The following is a 19,378-nucleotide window of genomic DNA, read 5'->3' as shown; positions in this document are numbered from 1 at the left end:
GACAGACTGGAGACAGAGAGGGTGGTTTGAAACGAGATACACGTGGCGTTCATCGTTCGACAGAGAGGAAAAGATTAACCGAATAACATCAGCGCCGACAACCAACGTCTTGAAGAGACCAGCGTCGTTCCCCCCCCCCCCCCCCCAAGAAAAAACTTTTTTTTTTCCGGGGTGCAATATGACACGCTCCTCCGTATACTCATCGTTCGCTATGTGTGTATTCCATCAGAAAAATGTTTTTAAAAAAAGTCTTCTTCTTCTTCGCTACGATATAAGCTTCTGTCTTCACCCTTCTTTTCTCGTTATTGGGGCTCTGAATGAGAGAGAAGAGGAGGAATATAAGGAGCCTATACATTATTATCTCTTAACAGTCGGGGCGAAAGAGTGGCGGACGTTGAGCGCCGAGAGGGAAATGCGCAAGCGAGCAGCAACAACAAATACATAAAGAAATGGAAAAAGGAATGTATTTCGTCGATGCTCGTCAATCAGACAGCGGAAAAGAGCGCGTCCGTGCGCCTCCGGAGCGATGCTGGATTGACTGGGCTGCAATGAATCGAGGGCGTTTCCTTCTTCTTTCTTTCTTCTTCTTCTTCTCTCGCCGTTCCCTTGTCAAAACCTTTTCTTCTCTCCCGATGATTGAAATCATTCGTTTGCCCTTAGTTAAATGCGTAGCAAAGAGTCGGATTACCGCTCTTTCTCCCCCATTCTCGTGAAAATTATCCACTTCCGACAGGCGACAGCTTATGTCATTCATAAAAGAATAGCCATTCCAAAGTTAAGGCAAACACCATCTATCGATGTCCATTACAACTCGAATGGCTATACGCCGGAAAATAGTCAAGAAATCACGAAGGTTAAGAAATTCTTTTTCTTTTTCTCCTATCAATGTAAAAAGAAATTGGGATTTTGTTGTTGATAAGGAAATTCATTGAAAGGAATTTCCCCAGTCATGAACTAAAGCTTTGTTTGTTTAGAGTGCTTTTACAAAGCCCGTGATTAAAGGGGAAAAAAAGGTGAGGTTCCGTTAGTTTAATCTGATTCAGATCCGTGTTTTTAACGACGCATACTGGCGATGAATTCTGGAATAAACTAGAATTAACCAACCAGACTGAGGATTGCGTGCCACGACAAGGCGAGATAGCACCTGTATAGTCTCTCGTGTTTGACCGAATTCAATGCCGCTTGAAATATTATTCAATATTCATTCACGGATTTTTTTTATTTCAACGGTAGCGCTATTGCCGCTACAGCGCTAGAGGAAAAAGGAGAATGCCACGCCATCTACTTGTAGAACTTCTAACGTGCGTCAAAGTTATCTAACGGTCGTTAAAAGAACTTTGTAAAAAAAAATAGCTAGGTTTTATTCGGATCACACATTTTGTATTTTTTTTTTTTTTATCTACTTGAGAACATGTTAATCGATACAAACAACAACGACACATCGTCACACGCCCGTTCTCGTGATCCATAACATTTCATTTGTAATATATCCTGACTAGCTTTTTTATTTTTTGGATTTCGACGTGCGTGTAATTAATTTTCTATGGTATCAAGTATAATAACGACTAATATGTATGTGACTTTCCCAGGGTCACTTGAATGACAGACAATTTTTCTCTTAGGCAACAAATCGGAATCAAATTTCATTCAAGTCACTCACGCAGATTCATTTTCAAATAACAAACGCGGGACAGCGATAAAAAAAAACACGTGATGACGACAGGCATATAAGAGAAAACGTCACGTATATATGCTCCATTCAATTGCCAGTGTTCGATATAAATCATATTTGAACCGAGAGATTGTTTGAGATGTGGTATGTGTTGTCTTGCTACTGCTGCTGGTGCGGGTATTGGGATCGTGGGATCGCGGTAACGGGAGATTTACGTATTCACCGAACGCTACGGCTCGAAATTGCGTTGGGGCTATTCGGTACCTGAGGAGTGTATCAATGGAAATGTGACCTGAGTTGTGTGTATTATGCTATATACTATAGACATCCCGGGTGGGGATGGATACAGCGGATGAATCGGTTGAATTGCAAGCGGATCCGTGAGGCGGCCAGAGTATATATTTTATACGGGATCGTGGAAGTCTTGCATCACCGCGGCCAAGACCATCCGAAAATCAAAGTCCAGTCATACGTTAAGCTGCTTGGGAATAAAAAAAATTTCCTCCAAATGAAAAATAACAAAAAATAAAAATGAATCACCGAAACTGAGGAAGGTCAAAATAAAATGCCAAAGAGAATCAATTCGATATTATTTCTATTGCTGTTTCATATCAGAAAAAAAAACGGTAAAAAACGGGCCAGAAAAGAAATCAACAAAAATTGTTTGTTTGTTTAATAGAGATTGAAATAGTAAGTCTATTGCTGACAATACACGCCGCCATTTGTTTTTTTGCTCGTTTTGGCACCTCGATGCTATCCATCTCGGACGATGATGATTTCGAAAAACCGAATACATTTTGGACAACATCAGTTTGAACACAATTTAAACAAAAAAAAAGTGTTGCGGGACAAATGATAAGAGAAAGAAAAGCGCACGAACAACAAAAATACACAGACAGTCAACCAAAAATCGTTGTGTGAAACCCAAATTTAGACATAATATATACTGTTGTAGTGTATAATATAAAAGAGATAACTGGTGAATGAAGAGATGAAACACAAAAAAAACCAAAGGGTCGCTGTGCAATAAAATCGCTAATTAATTCGAGAAAAGATGAGAGACGGAAAAAAAGGAGAAACAGAATCCTGAAACTATATGATAACCCATATGGGCTTTTGAGGTAGTAAAAAAACGAGCCCTCGGCGGTAATTAAACATTAAACACAACAAAAGAGAGAGGATGAGACACCAACAACAACAACAAACAACAACAAATAAACCGAATTCGATAACAAACGAAGCAGCGCGCATCAAACGAACGGCAATTTCTCTCTCCTTAGACTTTTGTGTCGTGTGTGTAATTAACGAGCGTGGCATGGGGGGATTATTCGAATCAGCATTTGCTTTCTTTTGGCGTGTAAGTGTGTGTGTGTGTGTGTGTTTGGTTTTTTCCTATTTTTTGTTCTTTCTCTTTTTCCCAGGACAAATGTATAAAATGATTTGCCCTTTTACACGGTTTGACTACAGCAACGGTCAGGTGCGCAGATCTCTTCTCATTAAGAATTCATCAAAGGTGAACGTGTTGGCACGAAGAGAAGAAATAGGCAAGGAGGAGCTCGGGAATATAGAAATTAAAATTCCAAAAGGGACGAAAAAAAAAGGAAAAAGAAAAAAAAAAGGGGTCACCGAACATCAGAATTTAATTTAAACACACACGCACACACTTATCCATTTTCATGTGAGATAATGAAGAAGAATAAAAAATAAACACACACATAAAATTGTTCAGAGAACAGAAAAAAAAGGACAGCAAGAACATGGCGAGCACATACTGGGCTATAAAGTGTTATGAGAAATTACACAGAAACAGAGAAATATGTCGACATCGAATATGAAATTAACACATGCGCATCGTTCAGTATTGCTTTTTTGCTGGTTAATTTTTTCGACATGTTTCCACGAGAGACTCTTATTCAAATTGGACACAGCACACACAGCACACGCACACACACAGAGAGAGAAGAACAAATACATCGAGAAACGCTTCATCATCATTTCTTCTTGAATTGTCACCTTTCGTTCACATTCCAAAAGAAGAGAGCTATATTCTTTTATAATACGACAACGTCAACACATGTTTTATTATTTTTTGTTTCTATACGCTGCGCGTTATTATTGTACCTTTTGATGTTTAAACTGTTATTTTACTTGGCTATAGCCTAAAAAGGAATTTCGGCTGTTATTTGTTTGACGGATTTTTTTTAAACAGATGGGGGCTGGAACAGAGCGGATTTAAAGATATTGTGTGTGTGTGTGTTGCTATGGGAAATGTAGGTGGGGGCGGATATGTGATCAAATTGGGTCAATTTGTTTGTTGTGTAAGATAATCGATCACATTTTCGGCGTGGAAAGTTGCAAACATATAAGGCCATTCGCTCACGTATATCTGTTAAACTGCTTTTTTGTGAAATAAGGATCTAATCTCTATTTGTACAACGTCTTCGTTCAGATCGCTGGATTCACATTTTTGTTTTTAATTTTGTTTTTCTGTGTAAATTATTTTCCCGTTGTTTTCGTTCATTTTGGCACATTGCGCACGTTTCGGAAAATGACATCAAAATGAATAGTGGCCCTCAAATCTTGTCTTCCCCTTTTTTCCTCCCAACAAATAAGCTCGTCAATCAATATTTTGTTTTGTGTCTATACATGTATGTAATCATTAATAATTATTAGCTCCCAATGGAAGGAAAAAAAAACATTCGTGTTTTTCTTTCCCGAAAAACAAAATGTTGAATGTATAACCGATAACAATAAATCACCGGGTTCACAAACACAAAAGGATACCCATTTACTCTGCAGCTGCATGTATACTCGGCTCCTCATCAACACGAAATTATTAACATTTTCGAGATGTTTCTATCTCACAAAAAAGAAAAATATTAAATAAATTTTCTCTCTCAAAAACTTGGAAGAAGGAAAAAAAAGTTTTGCTGGCTTTTTTCTTTTTAAATTGTGACCGGATTTTCGTAATTGGATTGTTGTTTTCCCCTCTGCTTTGTTCTGTGCAATTGATTCAGGTATTATTATTATTATTATGATTTTTCTGCGAGGTAAAAAGGTGCGGAACTAGTATTGAATATAATTAAAGGAAGGATTTCAAGGAGCTTTGAGGAGGGTCTGTTCTGCTGCTGATACTGAGGTATTTCATTTGGAAGGTTAGTTCTTATAGTTTTTTAAATTTTTAAAACTTAAACCGTTCTGTATGTGATATTGTGTGTGTGTGTTGTGTGTTGGGGGGGGGGGGGTTGAGAGAGGTGGTGGGGTATAGATTCAATCGTCGGCCGTCGTCTTGGGACTGCGCTTGACACAGGTTTCAATCACATTTGCTGCCGATTCCGGACGGTCACCGTGTTGATTGCCTTCAGAAGACTGCGGGTGATTGTTGTTGTTGGGAGCGCCGGAAGCGTTGTTCTGGGCGGCTGCGGCCGCAGCGGCCACGGCGGCCATGTTGGAAGAATGCTCGGCGATGAGCTGGAGGTAAGTGTCGAGCAGAGCGCTTCCGGTTGATCCTCCGCCGTTGCCGCCGCCGCCGGAAGCATTGTGATTACTACCAGGCGAATTGGCCTGTTGCTGCTGCTGCTGCTGTTGTTGTTGCATGGCCGCCTGCATGTTCGTCTCCAACCAGTGTTTACCCATTTTGGTTGACAGTCCCAAACGGTTGACTAATCCAGCTGCGGCCGGACCGTAAGGAGAGATGGTGGCCATTCCTCCGCCTGATCCGCCCGATCCGCCCTTTTCGTGGTGATGATGGCGGTGGTGGTGGTGATCCCGGCCGCCATCGCCACGAAGCCTCTGCTGTGCCAAACTCAAATCTTCCGGATCCTGTTCCAGCGGGATCAACTGCAGCGGATTGTTGCGGTGGGACTGCAGTCCTCCAATCGTCACCTGCGAGAGTTGGAATTAAAAATTGTTATTCTCAACTGAATGTGACTCCATCAACCATTTTAATAACTCACCTGAGGAGGGATTGTGCCGGGAGGTAAAGAGCCAGAATGGGGGCTCTTAAAGTCCAATCGGAGATCAGCTGTCCGTCCGCGTGGATTACCGCTGGTGGGCGAGGCGCGGGCTGCCAATTCCGCCGGAGAAACTGCACAGCAAAAAAAAAAAAACATCGAATGTGTGACGTGAGTAACGGCCGTGTCAGACAGACTTTGTGTGTCGTATTTTTTTTTTTTTTTTGGCTCTCTTACACTTACCTTTGACGCCGGCCTTGGCCAGCAGGCAGGAAGCCAAAACAGGATCGAACGGGGCGGGCATGGGGACGACGGGCAGGTCCTTGGTGCTGATGCCTCGGTGCTGTCGCGACATGTGCGAGTGCAGCGAATTGCGCGACTTGGCCACCGTCCCGCACAGGACGCAGCGATAGCCTGGACAAACGGTGTGCTTGTCCTCCAAATGCGTCCGCAGGGTGTGGGCCGACCGGTAAATTTTGCCTGCAATTCATTGACGCGCGGACATTGTCAAAAAATGTGTCCAGCCGGTCATGGCAGCGCAAACAGATTTAATACGTTACCGCATTGAGGACACGGGCGAGGATCGGTCGCCCGGATGCGCATCAGATCCAGGGAACGGCGGGTGGCCTGGGCCAGATCATTGTTGTTGTTGTTGTTGTTGTGGCTGTCGTGCTGGTGACGTCCGTGGCCGTGGTGGGAGCCGCCACCTCCGCCGCCGCCACCGTTGGGTCCGGCCATGGATCCTGGCGGGAAAAGTGAATGGAGACTCTGCAGGTTGAGCAGCGGGTGGTGGTGGGCAGCGTAGCCGGAAGGCGGCACCATCATCTCGGATCCGTGATGGTGCAGCGATGAGGATCGGTGATGGTGCGGATGATCGCCCATGCCGGACGACGGGTAAACGTTGTCCTCCGTGTTGGACAGGTCGCCAACGTCCGTCCGGTCCCGATCGGAAGCGTCCGTGTCGTTGTCGCTGTCACTGGCGTCGTCGTCCTCGACGTGATGGGCTCCCGCCCCGTGACCGCCTCCGTGTCCCGATCGAGAGCTCGTCTCTGATTGGTTGCCGCTTCTCCTGGCCGCCAACAGATGGGCCATCAAACTCTGCGACGACCGGCCTTCCAGCGCTTGACTCAGCAGAGACTCGCGGTGGACGTCCAGCAGCATCTGCTCCCTCTGCTGTTGCTGTTGCTGCTGTTGTTGTTGTTGTTGTTGTTGCTTCTCCTCCATCGTGACTTTCACGTGGTGGAGGTGATGATCGTCTTCCAAGTCGTCGTCCAAGTCGTCCATGTGCTCCTCGTCTTCGTCGTCGTCCTCATTTGTTCGTCGCCGCCGCCCGTTTTCCGTCACCACGACCAGGCCGGCGGCAGCCCCGTCAGTCCTCGCTCCCGATCCTTCGTCCGCTTTGGCTGCCACCAGAGTGGCCGTCACGGCCGCCACGGTGGCAGCAGCAGACGCGGGATGGCCCATGGCTGTCGTCGTCGTCGTCGCCCCAGTCGCGGCCAAAATCGGTGAGGTCGACCGCGATCTGACCCGTTTTCTCGGCGGGTTCGTGACCAATCCGACCAGCGGGCGCCGTTCCGCCGACGACTCCCGAGACGACGGCGTCTCGTTCGAATAATCCGACACCTGGTGATTGACGAAGAGGCAGGGAAATAAAAATAAAATAAAATCCAACAAAAAAAAACGTTAGGAAATGAGGTTTGTTTTCGTTTCTTTTTACGACTTTCTCTTCGACGGAAAGAAAAAAATCCAAATCTTTCAACACGTTTAATAGGCAACAATAAAAGGAAATTCCCAATGTACACCAGAAAAAAAAAATCCTTGACGTTGCGCGTACACACACCGGTGTGAGCTGCATCGAGGGACTTGATATAAAAATTTCAGTTTCAGCTGGTTTTATTGGATTTTTCTTATAAATTTCCCCAAATGACTCGACACATAAAAAGGAAAAATTTGTATGTGGGTCACATGACGCAATGGCATCATAATGCGGCAGCATACCATCAGGTGACAATTTCTATTTTTTATTTTAGGAAGAAGAAGAAGAAACTTACTCGTTTGCTGTTGGGGTAATGTTTGGATGGGACGTCGGCTAGTCCCTTGACCTGGAGCATCCGGGCCGTGTGAAGGACCGACGGGAGCTGCTCGTTGGAGACGCTCACCTCGCCGTTGTACATGAAGCGCAGCAGGGCCTCCATGTCTCGGTACTTGACGTCGCGCAGGATCACGATCGGATGCTGACACGGATTCGCCTTTTATGAAAATGAAAAAGGAAATGGCATTGATTATTTCATTCGGCGAAAGGTCAATCAATAGGCCTAGCGAGTGCGGCTCTGAGATCTTGGCATCGTGACAGGGTTGAACCAATCATATCGTTCCAACAAGAGGCAGGAGAAGAAGAAGAAGAAGAAGCTGACGCTGTAAATTATGAAGGAAAGCGTTTGAATGGGAAACTTTGCCGCCTTTTCAATGAGATTAGACAGAAGAGCAGGAGGGAAAAAAAAAAATCCAGGAGGAGAGATTTTCACTGAGTTCTCGACGAGGTTAGGCTCACACAGAGAGAGCGATAGATTCTCCTGAGCTGAGAGATAACTGATGTTACACGACGGCGTCACGGCACGAAGAAGAGCGGAAGCCCCATCCCAGAATAGACCAACGAGGATCTCTATCCCATTTATGCCCCTTTTTTTCGTCAGCTATGGACGTAAAAGGAGAAACGCTCCCACTCTTACATAACGGCCGGGGTCTCCAAATCGGATAGACACGCAATAATTCCGACGTCGGAGCGGACACATAATCGATCGTGTCAAAGTCTTTTTTTCTTTTTGGGTGGGTGGGGGCTTTTTTAACAATAAGCGGAATGTGATGGAGAGCTGCTGCTGGTTTTTTTTTTTTGTTGTTTACCTTGAGGAGGTGTCTGAAATAAGGGCTGCAAGCGGAGAGCACCATCTTGTGAGCGGTGAACGATTTACCGTCACAGGCCAACGTGACGTCGACAAAGTCTTCGACGTCGCGCAAATGGCGGAACGAGGAAAGAATCGACGACTGGAAGTCGTGCCACCTCAAACTGTACAATTGCTGTTGTTGCTGCTGCTGCTGTTGTTGTTGTTGCTGCTGCTGCTGCAGTTGGTGGTGCTGAGGATGGAGCGGCTTCTGTTTGGGCAATTGTTGTTGCGGCTCGCGACGGGAGTCGATTATCGCGTCGTCTTCCACGTCGGCGTCCATATCTCTGTCGTCGTCGTCATCTTCATCGTAGTCTTCCTCTTCGTCCTCGTCGTTTTCCTCGTCGTCCTCGCTGTTGTCGCGACGGTTGGTCCGCTGAGAACGCCGGCCCGTTGAGAGCCGATGCTGGGCTGTCCGCTGCTGGCGGTGCCGGCGACGCTGGGCCGCCGTGTCGGCCGCCACTCGGCGTCGCTTATTGACGGAATGCTGCTGCTGCTGCTGTTGCGCGTTGGCCAACAAATTGGCGGATTCATCTGGCGATCCGCTTCCGCTGGGCGACGGATGCTCTCGGATGCAGGACTCTTCCACGACGCTGGTCGGCATCGACATTGAAGACGATAGCAGTGCCATGGCTCCGACCATCTGCCCAAACGAACAAATGAAACAAAAACACCGACGGGTTTTTAGAAAAATTTTATCGGGAAAGGAATTTCAATCGCTGGACCGACGGGAAAAGCAAATAGGATCAATCCAAATTAAGAAAACACGAAAAGAAATCTAAAAATAATAAAAAAACAGACAAGACAAAAAAAGAAGTAAAGGTTGTCGGGACAACACTCACCACGAACACCTAGTCATTCAAAACGGGTCTCCAAAAATGTTTGTTGGTTCCTTTTGGTTTATTTTCGTTCGTCTCGGCCGTCCGATTGGAAAATCCAATCAAGAAATCCAATCCTGATGATGTGAGCGCGCCGAGTCCAAGAAAAAAAGTAAAATAAGAAGAAAAAGAAAACGAACATTAAATTCCACTTTTTGGTCACGCCGTTGGCACAGCCACAAAATCATCAAACTGCGTATGTGCTGCGCAAGTTACACAGAATTTTTTCAGACAGAGAGCAAATGGTGTCGTCGCGCAATACGAGAGAGAAAGAAAAATAAAAATAAAAAAAAACAGATCCCGGGTAATTCGCAAACGGCATCACATCACGAGTCTTACGTCGGAAATTCCAGTCTGTTCCGGTTGATCCGGTGAGAGAGAGAGAAAAAAAAAAGGAATTTTTTTTTGAGGGGGGGTTTTTGTTTCTTTCGTCTACGCTGACGCAATTCGAACCGGCCTGAAAGGAAGAAAAATGTGTGCGCAATAGCCTCACATGAGTTATATAGGGTGTCTACGATAAGTTTGGTTATTTTTTCAGTGGGCGCGCGAGCAATCCGATGGAATAATGAGACGTACGGCAGGTTTTTATCACGACGTTTGAGGCTTGGCTGGGTGTTTGACTGGGGCGGAGAGAGAGAGAGAGAAATCGACGACAGTGAACAAACACTAGACGTTGTCTAGAAAAGAATCAAGAGCGCAGCAGCAGCAAAAAGGAGACGACGACGCGACTGGCGGCTGGGTTATAGACTATCGTAGGAAAGCTTAATTGGTTCGATTGTTTTATGTATGTACAGCCTTCTTTTCGTTGGCAAAGCGTCTTTTATGTACACACACTTTTTTTTCCCCTCTTCTCCTTCTTCTTCTTCTTCTATTCTTTTTTAGCGAGCAGCAAACTACAATGAGAACAAGTCAAAGAGACGGCCACTCCCAATCGATGAGTTTGGGGGATCGTCGCTCAGATTGTTCCTTCCTCTCCTCATCACTTCCCCTTTTATAACAGCGGTCACAAACAAAAGAAGAACAAGAAGAAGAAGAAGGAGAAGAAGGAGAAGGAGACGGAGGAAAAGATGTAACACAAACACACAATAGCGCACATATATATATACACCGCAGTAGCAGTAGTCTAGTACCAAGAAAAGAGACACACACACACGCTCACATGAAAGGGAAAATATCGAGAGCACAGAGAGCACAGAATAAGAAGCGAAAATAATAATGGGCCTTTGCCACAACTGCACACAGCCACCAAAACTATACCGGCCAAAAAAAGAGTCGAGTCGAGTGGGTTTTTTTCTTCTTTTCTACCTCAAGATTCGTCCCTTGTTTGCGACGAGTGCCGTACAAATTTCAAAAGAGTTTTTCTTCTTCTTCTTCTTTGTCAAGTCTGAAAATTCGAATTAAAAGAAGAAGGTGAGAGAGTCGAGAGGAGAGAGACAGAGACACTGCGCGCTAATAAATCGCGGGCTAAAGGCCAAAGCCGAGTGACTATCTGACCTGGAATGCCACGTGCCCAACCCGTTTTCTTGTCCGCTCCTTCGGGAAAAAGAAAAAGTTTCACTTTGCTCTCCGCGCGCGCTCTCGATGAATTAAAATACAAAAAATCAGAAGAAAAAAAACCTTCACAGAAATTTTGTATTTGGTGCCCCCCGCCCTACTACTGCGTTGATATACCGTACGGACTTGATTCTATTGCGTCGTCGAACAAGAGGGGGGGGGGGACCTCAACTCGTCTAGTCTTGTGCCGAGTGACTTTGGCGGACGAAAAAGGCAACAACGACGACAACTGTACCGCCACTAGAGGAGAGACGCAAAAATCGGGAGCAACACGCAACGGACGAAAACAGAAAACAAGGACCGGTTGGTTGTTGGGTCCGGGTCTCTCTTATTCTTTTTCGGGGTTTTTTACTTCTTCTTCTTCTTCGCTCTATGTGAACTGTCTACACTCCAACGTGAATGTTTCGCAACTGACTGCTCTTTCTTCATACAATCGGGTGAAAAATGGGTTTTTTCCTAGTCGTTGCCATCAGCGAATAGAAGAAGAGACCGATTCAAAATCGCACCGATGATGCTGGCGGGCCCCACGGGCCCGTCTGCACCCAGAAACAACAATCACCTGGGACTATTTCACGTCCGTCCCCCTTTTTTGCCTCACTATAAAAAATGTTGATTACATAAAACAATTAACTGACCAAAAAAAAACAAATCGAATTTAGGCGGGCGGGTCCGGGAAAATGTTTGTGACACCACAACCAAATTTTTAGCATAAAAATGGACACCCGGATCTTTTCTTTTTGACAACAGTTAAGCGTTAAGCCGTTACGAATGATCAAATGTGACTCTTTTGGGTTTTCCTCCTCCATCTTACTATAATCAAAAAGTACTTAATTTTATTCATAAAGGAAAAAAAAAATAAATAGTCGTAATCTAGGAATATTTGAGGCGGGAGCAGACATTCGCCAATCAGGGCCATTGCATTTGTTTGTCAACGAATCAAGTTTGACGCCAATCGACGAGCGTCCGAAATTGACCGTGGGCCGGTTCGCTGAACGACTGACGGTCACCACCCACCGTGAGACAGCCCCCGCTTGAAACCACCCCCAAACGGAAAAAAACCTCCTACGGAGACCATTCATCAAGGTAGACACTTTGGACAGTTAAGAGGCGAGCTAGAGTCTTAAGTAGACGTTTAAGAAACTGGCCAACAGATACTGGATCCGACCAGACACACAACACACAAGCAAACAGATAAAAACAAGAAGAAACAAGAAGAAAAAACAAAACAAAAAGGTAAATCAAATCAGCAACAACACACGTACGTTACGGCGGATAATTCGGCAGGATCGCCGCTGTGGTGGTGGGTCCGAAATCGTTTCTGTGCGGTTTTGGTTTTCCGCGCTTGTTTTTCAAATGTCGATTCAACACACGACGTTACACGATCAAATCAAAAAGGGAGAAAATCGGAAGAAGGATGTAACACTGGGCACCGATTCCGTGACTACCAGACACTCTCCAACACACACCCCACTGCTTTGCTCAAGCGGACGGAAATTTATCAAATAAATGTTTGCGTTTGTTTGTTTGTTTGTTTTCCGGGGGTGGTAGAAAACAAAATAAAGGAGAGCGAGAAAAAATAGTTATTTCGCTCGTGTGAATAAACAGCACCGACGACACATCCACGAGATGATCCACTCTGCACTCTCACATGTGTGAAATAATAAAACCAAAAAAAAAAAAAAGGGACGGAACGGCGACGGACCGAACCGTTTTGGAAGGCGGAAAAATAAAGAGAGAGACGGACACACGACGGACCGACCGACGAGAACACACAACACGACGGTAGCGTAGTCGAGACTGGTGTGGGCCTAGCGACCCAGTCTGGGCCTAAGTATATCCCACACACTCTACTAGTGAGAGAGACTAAGGAGAGACTGAGAGAGACCCACCCACCCTATGGGATGCCAGTTTTTCGTGTTCTGCTTGATGGTATACAAGTCTAGTAGAGAAGGCGAACGAGAATGAGAGAAGGAGAAAAAGAAGGCTGGGCCGCTTTTTTAAAAAAGATGTGGGGAGGTGGTGGTGATGGTGGGAGGCAGTTGGGATGGGGCGGAGAGTTTAGCTCTTGTGTGCGTCTATACTGCGGCCGTACCGAGTTATGTGGCACAGCAAAGCACACACAAGAGCAAGCAGCAGCAGCAAGCAGCTCCTTTGGCTGCTTTGCTTTTCCCTTTTTTCTTCTTTCCTTCTTCTTCTAGTCTTTGGCTTGTTGGAGAGTAAAGTGTGTGTACACACAAGGGGGCACCACCGCCCGGCGCACACACAAACCATCCCATTACACGTCCACAAACACATTTGCAGACAAGGTTATATGTGCGTGCGTGTGTGTGTGTGTGTCTGGCAAGTTATTCTCTTAATAAGCTGAGAGAAGAGAGAAGAGAGAGAGAGCTAAACAGCGGGATCGTCGACAAATGGCCGATGGGGCGTCTTTGATTTCTCTGGCGTATTTTATGATTTCATTTAGCATTTGGCGCTGAAGCCATTGAATTGCAGAAAACAAGAAAAATAAGGCGCAGAAGAGAATCTAGACAATCGCCGCTATTTTTTGTTTCAACGATAAGATTGAACGGCCCGTGGTCATCGGCTGCGATGCGCATAAGAGATGAGACGAGAGAGAGTCTCAAATATCTTGCACCGCTATTTATAAGAAAGAAGTGCCACATCGAGTCGTTTGTTTGGGGCTGTGCTGGAGAGCGCCCATTTGCCAGGCAGACGGTTATATAATAGCCGTAGAAAGACGCCCCAGCAAATAGAAGAAGAACTTTGATTGCTGCTGCGCTGGCTGGCTGACTGGCTGGATGGCTGGGCTGACTGCTGGGGCTATGTGTGTCTCCCTTTTTTCTTTTTTTCTCGGTCGTAATTACCATCAGATTGGCCCGTGTCTGCTTACTTTAGCTCTTTTTCTCTCTCTTTCATTTTATCCCGGTGATTTGCAGGAGAGAGGGAGGGGGGAGAAACACCCCGTGAAAATAAGAAAAAGTAAAATAAAAAGGGGTCGATCGCCCGAGAGGTTTGCGCTCGCCTCTTTGGAACGGCCCAGGGATTTTTAATTAGCGCAGCTCCGGCTATACGGGGAAAAAAAGAGGGAGCAGCGCCTATATCTTGCAAGTAAACAAAAAAAAATAAATAAAAGAAGAAGAAGAAGAAGAGTTTGTGTGTGTGCTGTAATCCGAGCCTGTATAGCCAATAGTCGGACCGTTCATCAGCTACTACATTGTCTTTTCTCCTTGCCTTTTAGACCCGAAAAATCATCTAAACATCCAAAGTGGATCGTCGCGTACCCCATCACGTCTCTCCTTCAAACGCCTCAATATACACACAACACAGACAAGAGAAAAAAGCAGAAAGAGACAACTAATCGCTGGATATATCTACACGCCATTTAGTAGACAAGTGTGTGTGTGTGTGTGACGATCTAAATTGCTTCAATTTTCGCTTCATTCTCTCTCGGCAATTCTGATTTTTTTTTGTCTTTTGGCTGAATCGCTTCATTGTCAAATTCTCAACGTAAATTTAAAAAAATAAAAAATCTTTTGTCGTCACTGTGTGTTACTGTGTTTGATTTATCAATGGACTCGGCTGCTGGATCTGTGAATTATGCATCAAGGTCCAAGTACACAGGGGATATGAGTATACACTCCCTCCTCCGGTCAGAGGGGGACGATGTGTGTGTTTCCTTGTCGCTACTGTGTAATAATAACAATAAGAAAGAACAGGATGTTTTTGACTCGGTCGGGAGCTGTTTCGAGATTCGAATCTCTCGGCCACAGCAGCAGCAGCAGTAGCGGCAGCAGGCGGCAGCGCCCACAAATCACGGCAGACAATGGCGTGAAAACGGGACGGCGGGGGCGGGTACTCTTGCACACAAATTCTCTCAACTTCTTCTTCTTTCGTGTTTCGTGTGTGCGGTGCCGTGGTGATGGTGACTGTGTGTACAGCGTTCAATTCTATTTTCTGGGCCTGATGGTGCTGTGCTGTAGCACTTGAAACGGATCAGATTCTTCTGGTTTGACATGGGCAAACAAGAAAGACAAGGGCCCATGAAAAATCCAATATACTCGCATACAATACCCGCCAACGGCTGCTGACTCCTCCTCTCTCTCTCTATCTCTTTGCCTGTACTATAGATGGATGAGCCTGGTACATAACAAATCACGTCATCGGCTTCTTCTTCTTCTTCTTCACAATAAATGCTTGACGGACAAGCGGATATGCTTGCCCCCCTTTTTTTCCGTCTCTCCTCGGACAGTTGACAAAGATTTGCACGTACCGAGTTTCTTGAACCCTTATTCAACTGTGCCAGCATCAGCATCTTCTTCTTCTTGCGCGGCTTCTCTCTTTTCTTCCTCCCCAAAAAACCAGGGTTATATACAATTGACCAGATTTTTTTACAACTAGACGTGCAATAAGGAACCCGCCGAATTTTCGACGGGGTTGGTTTTTTGAAAAAAAAAGAAAAAAAAATTTGATTTTATGACCTTTTTGCGTAAAAATGACCAGTTTTTTCGCCAGCCTAGGTGTACACCTTTTTATTTTTTTGTTCAACCCCTTTCGGCGTTTAATAGGCTGGGCTCCCCCCCCCCTTTTTTTTTCTTCTTCTCTTATTGCGTGTGTGTTGCTATAAACCCCGACACAAAAAATAAAGTTGAAGAAGAAACTTGTTTTTTTTTTCTTTGGGCTTATGTTGCGGGTCGCGCTCCAGCCGACACTTTTACAGCTTTTGGCGTTGCGTTTTCATGGGCGTCTGGACCGAATAAATCGACCTCTCTATGCGCGCTGGCCACTCTCTAGTGCCGCCGGCCGTCCGAGAATTTGTTCCTTGCGCAACAGAAAGAAAACAACAGACAAGTGTCGCTCTGGCCGTGCATAGATCTATAAATGCTGCTGCTGTACTACTATGTATATAAATAAATATTCACTATCTACTATGTGTGTGTGTGTGCGTATAGCAGTCATAGCAGGTTGTGTGTGCAGCAGCATCCCCTTTTACGGCCGGCAGACTTGACAATCTATCCATCGCGTTATAAGACGAGAGCAGAAACCCCTTTTAGTTATACCTAAAAGAAACAACCAGGAACTTGTGCCGGTTCGTCCAAACTTTTTTTTCTTCTTCTTTTTTTTTCTTTTGAGATTTTATAATGCCATTTTCTTTTTTTATTAAAATTTAAAAAAAAGAAGCTGAAGAAAAAGAGAGGAGACTACACACTTTTTTATACAGAGAAGATTCGTGACTTGGTGCCATTCTAATCACTTTAGATTACCCAAACAGTTGCCTTTTTCTTTATCTTTTTTCTTTCTCTCTACGCAACTATTTCTTTCTTCTTCTTCTTCTTTTAGTTTGAAGAGAAAAATAGAAATTTCTTGGAGGTGTGGGTGATTCCTCCCCCGGGATTTGCCCACACATAGTTGCGTGCAATTCATTTCCGATAGGAGAAAAACAAACGGCACACGACACACACACACATAGCGCCGGGCCTTTTGTAACATTGGACAACATTTTTTCGCAACGGCCATAGGTATGTTGTCATGTTGTACGTATACAATCGAAATAAAAGGAGAGAGTAGAAGAAAAAGCCCATTCCTGGGTTGAGTTTGTGTTTTACCTTTTTCGATGAGTTGTTCTTATCTGCGTGTGTGCCGTTTATTTTGGCCGACCAGTTGATGCCGGACTGGAAAGGTGAGAGGTGAGAGGGACAGTCGAGCGGGACGGACCGCACGACCAACGACAACAACAACAACAACCTTCTTCCTTCCTTCTCTTCTTTTTTGGGGTTAGGGGGCGGTTCAGAGGGTCAACAGCCGCTGACACCGGCACGAGCACTTGCGGTTTTGTGTGTTGTTGTTGTTCTATGTGTAAGACGCCGAATTGCGCGCCGGTCGGTACAAAAAGACAAGAACTTGCAAGGGGGGGCCACGAACTTTTGTGGGTTTTTTGTTGTGTGTGTGTTGCATTGGCCGCCCCTGAACGAACGATGCACAAAAGCGTGTTGATAACAGTTCCTCTTTCTTGTTTGTCTCTTGTCCTCCTCCAGAAAGGGGAAAAATGACAAGATCACAGACACACAACAACCAGGGAGAGCGAGCGAGAGAGAGAGAGACGCTATCAGCAGTTGGATCCTCCACGCCACCAGTCAGTCCCCCCCTCACCGGCAGCCAAAGAGTTTTGACTTGTTTCCCGCACCGAAAAAAAGTTTTTTTTTGTTTTTCCTTTTTTCTTCTTTTTAAAATCAAAGCCCCGAAATCTTGCGAGCCGAAAAACTTAAAAGAAGAAGAGGAAATGATGATGATGACAGGACCCAACCAGCAATAGCAGTAGCAGCAGCAGCAGTGGCAAAACGGCAACCAAAACAAGAACAAGTTGGGAGAGAAGAGAAGAAGAAGGTGAGAGACAGACACAAAAAAAGGTGCGAAGTGAGAGGGCGTCGCCGGGCGAGTGGCGGGACAAAAACGACGTCGCACGCTGATATATAGTATACACACACACACACACACTGCTTCTGTCTATCTATATAGTGTATACGCCGGTGGGGGGTGGTGTATATAAATGTCTGTATATGGACGGAGAGGGTGGAAAAAAGGAGGAACCAACCCGTTCCGTGAAGAATTATCAAAGATGCTGAAGAAGTGGGGGGTGGGCTGGGGGACATGCCAGTTTTTTTTTTGGGTGAGAGAGAGAAAAGAAAATGACTTGCGTAGATCGTGCGGCTCTCTTTTTCTCCATCCTTCCTCCCTCCCACTCGTCGTCGCTGTTTTTTGGTGGGGGCCAACCCGCAATGAGAAAACGGGTGGGGCGGTGGGACGGTAGGGGGGGGGGGGGCAATGCAAATAATACATAACAATTCCTCCGCTTAGATTCTTCTTCTTCGTGTGTTATTTCATGTCGCACTTGGCTCTCTCCGGCAACTCTGGAAAAGTGAATTTCATTCCAATCATCGGCCTGCTGATATTACTGATGGAAAAAGAGAGAGATGGATTGCCCGGCAGGGGGGGAAAAAAGTTCATCATCAATTCCAGTACAGGACGTTCATCATTGGCTTTGAGCTCATTGCCCTTTGCCTTCATTACTCCGTTACCTTCTTCTTCTACTTGTAACGACGTCGCAACTCTCTTTTTTTTTCTCTCTCTCTCTCTCTCTTCCGGCTCTTATTAATTTCCGTTGAAATATTCATATCGACTCCCATCGGCAGAGCACACGACGCGATGATAGAAATCCCTAGCAGAACCGAGCGACGACATTTTCTCTCCTTTTTTTTATTTTCTTCTTCTTCATCATTGAAAATAAAAAAAAGGGAAAAAGAAGAAGAAGAAGAAGAAGTGAGGGTTAGGAGAGAGCAGCAGAGCCAGAAGGAGGGAATAAGGAAAATTAAAAAAGAAATAGTCAACTGAGGCGGAAAGGAGGCCTTGAGTAATTAAGGATTTCAATTAGCTTTACCCATCCCCATCCCCAACCCACCCTCCTACCCCACCCTGCAACTGAACACGGCCCAGCACGGGAGGAGCAATCCCGTTTTTTTCCCCTCCTCCTTCTCCTCCCATCTTCAAACATCAGCCACGGTACGGTACGCACCGATCTCAATCCGATCAGTCCCCAAGCGCAATCACATTTTTTTTCCTCCTCCCTTCTTCTTCTTCTTCTTCTTCTTCTACTCTTATAAATCAAATAGAAACTGTGGAGAATAAATCCCGAATGTGAAAAATTAATGAATCCCAACCTGATAGACTCTATATACCCCCGCACCCGTTGGAGAAAAAAGAAATAAAAAAAAAACATATAAAACATTGCCGAACATACAGGTCGGATGAGAACCTTTTAAGGATTATTTATACACACACAAACGCGGAGGAGGAGGTGCATGGAGAAGAAGAAAGTATTTAGCGTGTGTGTGTGTGCTATCTACCTTTTGATTTGAAGAACCGGTGCTCGCTGCTGCTCTGTGTGCATGTGTAGTTAGTGAAGAGAAGTAGAAAAGACGGTGGGATCATGTAATTGAACTTTAAATTCGTAATGAATTGCGGAGAGAGAGAGAGAGAGAGAGAGGGACGGATGGGAGCCCTCGGTCCTTCTAATATTCCACAGGCACATGAAAAACAATCGAAAAAATTGCTGTTTTACAGTCTGAGACAAGTTGTTTGTGTGTCTTGTCTAGTGAACTGGGGGTCGGGGGAGTAGGAGGAGGAAATATTTGAAATCAGTCGAGCGGCAAATGATAATAACCGTCGAGCAATAAGGGACGTTGATTGATTCCACGTTGATCTCGTTTTGATTTTTACATGAAACTAGACGTATACAGAATAAGAACGCGGTGCAGTGGGTGGGCGTTTTTGCCTCGATTAAAATTGAAAAAAAAAAAGTTAGAATCCCGCATCTGTGTGCTGTGTGTT

The 19,378-nt window shown here is 45.2% G+C and overlaps 1 protein-coding gene and 1 long non-coding RNA gene across 10 annotated transcripts; one reads left to right on the top strand and one right to left on the bottom strand.

Moving 5' to 3' along the window:
- Positions 1-3,074: 3,074 nt before the first annotated feature.
- LOC124196178 (protein abrupt-like) lies at positions 3,075-17,429 on the bottom strand. Of its 9 annotated transcripts, none has more exons than XM_046591015.1 (8): positions 16,600-17,429; positions 9,407-9,519; positions 8,527-9,207; positions 7,677-7,874; positions 6,186-7,248; positions 5,869-6,105; positions 5,629-5,759; positions 3,075-5,557 (listed from the first exon to the last, which is right to left on the bottom strand). In XM_046591015.1, the coding sequence occupies exons 3-8, from the start codon at positions 9,205-9,207 to the stop codon at positions 4,943-4,945; spliced, it is 2,925 nt and encodes a 974-aa protein (XP_046446971.1). In that variant the 5' UTR covers positions 9,407-9,519; positions 16,600-17,429; the 3' UTR covers positions 3,075-4,942. The 9 variants fall into 9 exon arrangements, with proteins under 9 accessions (XP_046446971.1, XP_046446966.1, XP_046446973.1 ...); XM_046591010.1 differs by lacking the exon at positions 16,600-17,429 and adding an exon at positions 12,259-13,288; XM_046591017.1 differs by lacking the exon at positions 16,600-17,429 and adding an exon at positions 11,632-12,228.
- On the top strand, positions 15,655-17,219 carry LOC124196180. Its single transcript, XR_006875602.1, has 2 exons — positions 15,655-16,082; positions 16,172-17,219. It is a non-coding gene; the product is annotated as an uncharacterized LOC124196180 (long non-coding RNA).
- Positions 17,430-19,378: the final 1,949 nt, after the last annotated feature.

The sequence above is a fragment of the Daphnia pulex genome, chromosome 6 (assembly GCF_021134715.1).
Source record: "Daphnia pulex isolate KAP4 chromosome 6, ASM2113471v1".
Taxonomy (NCBI): domain Eukaryota; kingdom Metazoa; phylum Arthropoda; class Branchiopoda; order Diplostraca; family Daphniidae; genus Daphnia; species Daphnia pulex.
This window is presented reverse-complemented; position numbering and strand designations above follow the sequence as displayed.